The 7886-nt window shown below is 40.0% G+C and overlaps 1 protein-coding gene across 1 annotated transcript in view; it reads right to left on the bottom strand.

The window, feature by feature from the left end:
• Positions 1–339: 339 nt before the first annotated feature.
• The window catches only part of SEC22A (SEC22 homolog A, vesicle trafficking protein), a 71454-nt gene continuing 63907 nt past the window's right edge, over positions 340–7886 (bottom strand). Inside the window, exon 7 of the mRNA XM_037132318.2 lies at positions 340–2700. Within this exon, the coding sequence (XP_036988213.2) occupies positions 2500–2700 (201 nt within the window). The 3' untranslated portion in view covers positions 340–2499. The remainder of the gene's footprint in view (positions 2701–7886) is intronic.

Here is a 7886-nt window from a genome sequence, read left to right as displayed (position 1 = left end):
CCTCAATAAACCACTAACAACCGAGCCCTTCGTTTGCTCCTCCGTGACAGGAGGGCAGCTACCACTTCCTCTGTTCCTCAAAACTCCTTATCTTTAAGTAAACGCAGACCTGCTCTTAGAAGTGAAAGTGTGGTAGAAACGCAACATACTGCTATCACACACATGAGAGGGTTAAGTGACTCTTTCTCAGGAGAGTAAGGCCTTCCCTTCACCCATGACAAGAACTTCTTTCCAAGTTCGGTTTCTTTGCTACAACAACATGACGAAGGCCGGGATGTCACCCATGGACTCAGAGATGCAGGCACCAAATAATGAAAGGAAGCATTTCTGTACATAAAACATTATTTATACCTGTTTTCATTGTTTTTACATTGAGATGCAAACATCCTCTTATCCAAAATAGCTGGTGAAAAAATAAAACAAAAAACAAGTTAAGCCTTTAAAGATGCTGGTGAGTTTCCAAGGGTCCTTGCTGAATGAATCCAAACATCAAATATTATAAATCAATAATTCAATGATAAGGAGAGCCAAATGAACTAAACTGAGCTATGAAATATCAATATACATAGCAAAGTCACAGTTAACCAGAATGCTCCAACTTCCTTTATGCTATTTACTTAAAACTAGTCTTGTTTTAAGCTTTAGTTTAGAAAAACCTTTCCAAGTTGAACCATTTCACTCTCCTGGCTCGGTCAGTGCAAAATGCCAAACACAAATCAATTTTATTTTGATAATTTAGGATCATGAGGTATGTGGGGGTGTCTCTTGGAACATACATAATTTCTGTGCCGTTCTGTTAGAGGTGGACAACTAGAGTGAATTAGAGTTTCCTGTTTTAAGTAAATCCCTGATATCATTAGCTCGTTGCCTTCCTTTTGCCTCGTCCTCCTAAAAAGAGAGTGACGTGCAAGAGCTCTGGTCAGGCAGATGCGGATGCAGCCACATCACTATAACGAGGTGGGCAAACATGGCAGTTCAGTGCCTTTACCCTGTGGACCAGTTCTTCTACTTAGTAAATGTGCCAAATAACATGAGTTACATGTGATGGGCCTACTGTTTTTCTGGATGTGAAACTTTAGTACCTTCTGGACTCTTTGTTTGGAATCTTTTCTTTAAAAAACAAAAGAAAATCACTCAGGAAGATGACTTCTAAAACCAAGGAAGTTGTAGATTTTGCTAATGGAATCAAACTGTTCTTCCTATATTCACTCATAACTCCTTTAGTAATTTTATAATGTTATCAAAAGCAAGTAAGAGCTCGAAGATACTAGGTACTTACCCCCCCCAATGCCATAAAATAATGAGTTGCTGGGAGGAAAGCCACCTTCTGATGGCTCAGTACAGTTCAGTGTTTCCATGGTGCAAGGCCCCCACCCCTGGGGCACACAAGGTGACGTCAGGTGGCCCACAACACTGCACGAAGTAATACTGAACCGCAGCGACAGAGAGGAGCCATTCCTGACCACTTTCCCACCCTCCCACAGTCCCACAGACAGCGCCCGCCACAGCGCCGGGCAGCATCTCTCTCACCCCACGGAGGACGGGGCAGGCCTCTCAGACTCAGAGGCTCGGCAGGCACTAGCATCTAGCTAGAATTTAGTTAACATATTTTTTTTGTTTTAATTTATTTACTTTGTAGTTACCTTTTATTTATGGGAAACTGATCCTGGTTTTCCACTTGGAGTAGTGGATGTTTTTTTAAATTATTTTAAAATTAAAAAAAATTAAGTAAATAATGTTACATGTAATATTCAAATGATTAAAGTTTTGGAAACAATGACTATAGTCTAACAAATTGTATTTTTAAAAAGAGATTTCAAAAGAAACCACCAATGTAATCTAGAAAGGAGACATGTCACTGTATTTTCAATACTTGGGATGCTCCAGGGGTGAGTTCGCCACAGCCTCTCCTACAATCAGGCCATTCCCAGAGTTCAAATTCAAGCAAAAATATAAAATACAAAAGAACAATTCCGCACCATCCTGGACTTCATAAACTCATAGTACCATATATGGGCAAAAATCTTACATGTAGCAAGTCGGTTGTTTGAAACATAAAGTTTCCAATTTGCTGTGGCACCTTTTTATTTGGTCTATACTAATGCCTCACAAAGGCAAACCCAGGTCGTGGAGTCCCTGCCTGGTCCACAGAAGACGGACACATATTTGGACTGAACGCTTCAGCGAGGGTTCAGGACTGGCATACTGGCCAGGGTCCCAGTGCCGTCTGGCCATTCTCACACCGTTACGGCTCTGCGATGGGTCCTCTCCCCTCCTCTGAACAGTCATCTCATGGCCGACGTTCTTCTGAGAGGAGTTTGCCCAGCAGGCATTGCGTGCTCGCCGGCATGCCATGCGGACTTAAAACAAAAAGTGCGGTCGGAGAGAAGCAAAGCAGAGCTTCTTGTTTGTGGTGACCAGGTTCTCCATCACGGTGGCAGTTAAGAGTCCTCCTGCCTTTCTCTCCCGAAGCCGAGGCAGTAGGTCTGAAGGATGGTGTCAGACGTCGTAATCAGGAGCCTTACCCTGGGCTTGCCTTAGCCAGATCTGTAGCGTAACAAAGGCTCCCACGGTCACGTGAAAGAAAAGCTGCCAGAGGTTGCGAAGTTCATAGAGATACATGTTGCATAGACAGATTAAGCCAAAAGTCAAAAAAGATTTGACATTCCGCCAGCCAGTGTAGTAGACGAGTAAATAACACTGTTCAAAATATAAAAGGAAAGATGATTAGGGTTATAAGAAAAGAAATAGATTTCTACTATAAAACTGTAACAGGCCACAGAGTAAAAATAATGAGAGTGGAATAAGGGGATTTTTCATCTACAGATAAAATTATGTAACAACAAGGCATTCGGCTAAATAAGGGAAATAGATTTTTTTCCTTTTATGTCTCTCATTTTTCAAAAGAAAAAGCATTTTGAATCATATTTAAATGGAGGAATAACTGGCTGACTCCCTTGCAAACAGGCTAGACGGATTCCTCACGGTGACGGGCAACTAAGATGCATTCCCGGGACCTGCGGGGGGTCCATCTTTCGTTCTCGCCCCGGGAAGGCACAAAACGCTCAAATAAGCCACTTAGCAAAATGGACTCATATATAATGTGCATCTGGATATTACTGAAATCAATAAATATTTACTAATTCCCACACTCAATGCAAGGAATTAAACTAGGAGGATATGAGTGAACATTTGAGGAAGAATTCTTTCAAGGGGTATTTACTGAGGGCTGGCTGTAAGTCAGGCATTGTTCTTTACCTTTAAGCAAACAAAAAAAGCCCTTGTTCACATGGAGCTTACATTCTAGGAGAGAGAGATCATAAATATTTTATGCATATAATATCAAACCGTTATGTCTTGAAAAAGATAAAAGATAAAAAGATGGGGCAGAGAATGCAATGAGTGCCACTTCAGAAGACACGGTGAAGAAAGTACCTCCCCCGCCCCAAGTCCTGGCACTCGCCTTCTCCTGCTTTACCTTTTCTCCTGTACTATAAACATACTTCAAAAATATGCGGATCTGTCATCTATATCCTTCCAAAAGAATTTAAGCTTCATGAAAGGAGAGATTTTTTTCCTGTCTTGTTTACTCATTTGTCTTCAGTACCCAGAACAGTGCTTGACACATAAATGCTCATTAAAATTATGTTGAATGAATAAACTATTTTCTAGAAGATATTTAAAATTCACTATCTAAAGTCCTGACCAAGATGGAGGCATAGGTAGAAACCCTTCGCTTCCTCACACAACCAAAAGGAGGATAATGACCAATCTAAAATCAATAAACAACCAGAACAGCCAGAAAATCAAACTGCATGGAACTCTGACCACCAAGGAGTTAAAGAAAGAGTGAACGAGACCAGCCAGACTGGTAAGACGGAGGCAGAGAACCCACAGCAAGGCGGCAGACTGTGCAGGCGGGGCTGGCTGGACAGGAAACTGAGACTCAGAGATGACTGTGGACTGACTACGCAGGGGTTGCCACGGCGGGAGAAACTCCCAGTCTCACACTGTTCCCTCACAGGCCCCTCCCCCACAGGCAGCGCCACAGCGAGCAGGGAGGTTTGCCCTGCCCTGGTGAATACCTAAGGCCCCACCTCCTCACAACTTAAGGGTGTGCCAAGACAAAGAAATAGGGCCCAAATGAAAGAACAGATCAAAACTTTGGAAACAGGTCTAAGTGATGAGGAGATAGCCAAACTATCCAAGGAAAAATTTAAAGCCCTGGTAATCAAAATGCTCACAGAACTGATTGACCTTGGTCAAAAAATGAAAGAACAAATGAAAGCCAAAGTGAGATAAAGCAAAATGTTCAGGGAACCAATAGTGACATGAAAGAACCAGGACTCAAGTCAATGATCTGGAACAAAAGGAAGACATAAACATCAAAATGGAACAGAATGAAGAAACAAGAATTCAAAAAAAATGAAGAGAAGCTTAGGAATCTTTGCGACAACTTTTAACATTCCAACATCTGAATTATAGGGGTGCCAGAAGAAGAACAACAGCAAGAAATTGAAAACGTATTTGAACACATAATGAAGGAAAACTTCCCCAGTCTGGCAAAGGAAATAGACTTCCAGGAAGTCCAGGAAGCCCAGAGAGTCCCAAAGAAGTTGGACCCAAAGAGGAACACACGAAGGCACATCATCATTAAGTTACACAAGATTAAAGATAAAGAGAGAATCTTAAAAGCAGCAAGAGGAAAGGAAAGAATTACCCACAAAGGAGTTCCCATCAGACTATCAGTTGATTTCTCAAAAGAAACCCTGCAGGCAAGAAGGGGCTGGAAAGAAGTATTCAAAGTCATGAAAGGCAAGGACCTACATCTAGGATTGCTCCATCCAGCAAAGCTATCATTTATACTGGAAGAGCAGATAAAGTGCTTCCCAGATAAGATCAAATTAAAGGAGTTCATCATTACCAAGCCCTTATTATATAAAATACTAAAGGGATTTATCTAAGAAATTGCAGAAGTTAAAAATACGAACAGTAGAGAACAGGCAGACAATGACCAGAGGGGAGGGGGGAGGGAATTTCAAGGGAAAAAGGGGAAGGATTTACAGGAACTAGTATAAAAGACACATGGACAAAAACTAAGAGGGGTGGAAATGGAGAGGGAGGTGGGGAACACTGGGGTGGGGGATAGGCTGGGATGGGAGCAAAAGACAGAAAACTGTACTTGAACAACAATTAAATAAAAAAATATGAACAGTAAACTGACAACAAACTCACAACTCTCAATAAGTGAATCTTAAAAAAAAAAGAAAAACAACTAAAACAAAAACTAAGCAAACAACTAGAACAGGAACCAAATCAAAGGAATGGACACACATGGAGGGATTTCAGTGGGGAGGGGGAGGGCAGTAATGTGGGGGAAGGTACAGGGAAGAGGTATAATTGTGTAAAATAGACGGGGAGAGGTAAAAAAATGGTACAGGAAACAGAGGACTCACAGAACTTGTATGTACAACCCATGGGCATGAACTAAGGGGGGGATGCTGGAGGCTTGGAAGGTACAGGGCAGAGAGGGGATAAGGGGGGGAATTGGGAAAACTGTAATAGCATGATCAATAAAATACACTTTAAATAAATAAATAAATAAATAAAATTCACTGTCTGGTAAATACAGGAATTATATGTGATCACAAAGTCTTAATAAAGAAACAGAAGTCTCTCTCCGAAATTGTATTCAGGCTTCAGTACAGGAAGGAAGCGTATTGCGTCAACGCAGAAAGACTGTGTAGAAATGTTCTGCTTAATGTGTTTAATTCTTAAAAAATTAGGAGTTTCTCAAAAAAAAAAAAAAAAGGAGTTTCTTGCTTAAAAAGAAGACTGTTATCCAAGCAAAATGAATTGGAAGCCCTTGTTTTACCTAATTAATGTGCAGTGTATAAAAATAGTCGAAAACATAACTTTTTCTCTGAAATTATTCTGAACTTAAAGAAAGTTCACAAAAATAGAGGAGTTCCTATATCCCCTTCACCCTCTTCCTCCTGATGTCATCTTTTTACATAACCACAGTATAATCATCCAACCAGAACATGAACACTGATATAATACTATTCACTAATCTACAGACTTCATTCAAATTCTGCCAATAGTCCCAACTAAGGCCTGTTTTCTGGTCCAGAATCCAATCCAAAATTCCATATTGCATTTAGTTGTCATGTGTCCTCAAATCTGTAATACCTTCTTCAGTCTCTGCTTTTTATGACCTGAACATTCTTGAACAGTATCGGTCAGCTACTTTGTAGAATATCCCTTAATTTCAATTTGTCTGGTATTTTCTCAAGAGTGAAGTGACATGCAAGAATACCACTAGCCCTGGCCAGTGCGGCTCAGCTTGTTGGAGCCCTGTCCTGGTCAGGGCATATGCCTAGGTTGTGGGTTCATTTGGTCCCCAGTTCAGGCACATATGGGAGGCAACCAATCAATGCTTTTCTCTCCAATTGGTGTTTCTCTCCCTCCCTCCCTCTCTCTCTAAAAAGCAATGACAAAATATCTCCTGGTGAGGATTAAAAAAAAAAAAAAAAAGAATGCCACTATGATGGTGAGTAATACATCTTATTATGGGTGATGTTAACTTTGATCTTTGGTAAGGTGGCATCTGATAGGCTTCTCCACTGTCAAGTTACTTTCTTTCTTTTCGTAATTAGTATCTTGTGGGATGGGACATAAAGACATTCTCTGGTGAAAGAAGACCAAGAGAATTTGTTGCCTACATATGTACCTTAAAAGAATAGCTAAAGGAAGTTCTCTAAACAGAAAGGAAGCAATAAAAAAAAACCCAAAACCTCAGAATACTGGGAAAGAAAAAAACACAGTAAACGAAGATACAGGTAAATGTAAGATTCTCCTTTTCCTCTTGAGTTTCCTAAGTTATCTTTGATGGTTGAAGTAAAAATTATAATATTGTACCATCTGGTGTGTTTCTTAGTATATGTAGAGGAAATATGTAAGATAATTATAGAGGATGGCAAAGGGACGTAAAAGGAGGCACAGTTTCTATGTCTGGCTTGAACAAGTGAAATGACAAGACCAGAAAACTGGGATAACTGTGTATAATACAATACTCGAGCAACCATTTAAAAAGTTGTACAGAGAGGTACACTCAAAAACACTATAGATAAATCAAAATGAAGTTCTAAAAAAAGAAATTCAAGTAGTCCACAGGAAGTTGGGAGGAATAAAATATAAACATTAAAAACAGAAAACAAAAACTAAGATGACAGATTTAAACCCTAACATATCAGTGATTACATTAATTGTAATGGCTTAAATACAGCCAAGAGAAGATAGAGATTGACAGAGTGGATTAAAAAACATAAATCAGCCCTGGCTGGTATAGCTCAGTGGATTGAGCGCAGGCCTGCGAACCAGACAGTCGCGGTTCGATTCCCAGTCAGGGCACATGCCAGGGTTGCAGGCTGGTTCCCTGCAGGCCAGTTTCCAGCAGGGGACCCACGAAAGGCAACCGTACATTGATGTTTCTTTCCCTCTTTCCTTCTCTTCCGCTCTAAAGATAAATAAATAAATAAAATCTTTAAAAAATAATAAAATATATAATTTATAAAAAATAAAAATAAAAAATAAATCAACTCTATGCTATTTAGCAGAAACTCACTTCAAATGATGTAGGCAAGCTGAAAGTAAAAGGATGGAAAAGGACATTGCATGCAAACATTAATAAAAATAAAGCAAGAGTGGCTATGTTAATATCGGGTAAATATAAAAATATTTCTAGGAAAGAAAATAAGCAGGGACACAGAAGGATATTACATACTAATAAGGGGATCAGTCCCCCCAGAAGGCACAGCAACCCTAAATGTGTATGAGCCAGACAACAGAGCCGTCAAATACCTTAAACAAAAGCTGATAGAGCT

The sequence above is a fragment of the Artibeus jamaicensis genome, unplaced genomic scaffold (assembly GCF_021234435.1).
Source record: "Artibeus jamaicensis isolate MK-2021 breed Jamaican fruit bat unplaced genomic scaffold, CSHL_Jam_final contig_3126, whole genome shotgun sequence".
NCBI classification, from domain to species: Eukaryota; Metazoa; Chordata; class Mammalia; order Chiroptera; family Phyllostomidae; genus Artibeus; species Artibeus jamaicensis.
The sequence above is the reverse complement of the archived record's forward strand: the minus strand, read 5'-3'. Positions and strand labels throughout refer to the sequence as shown.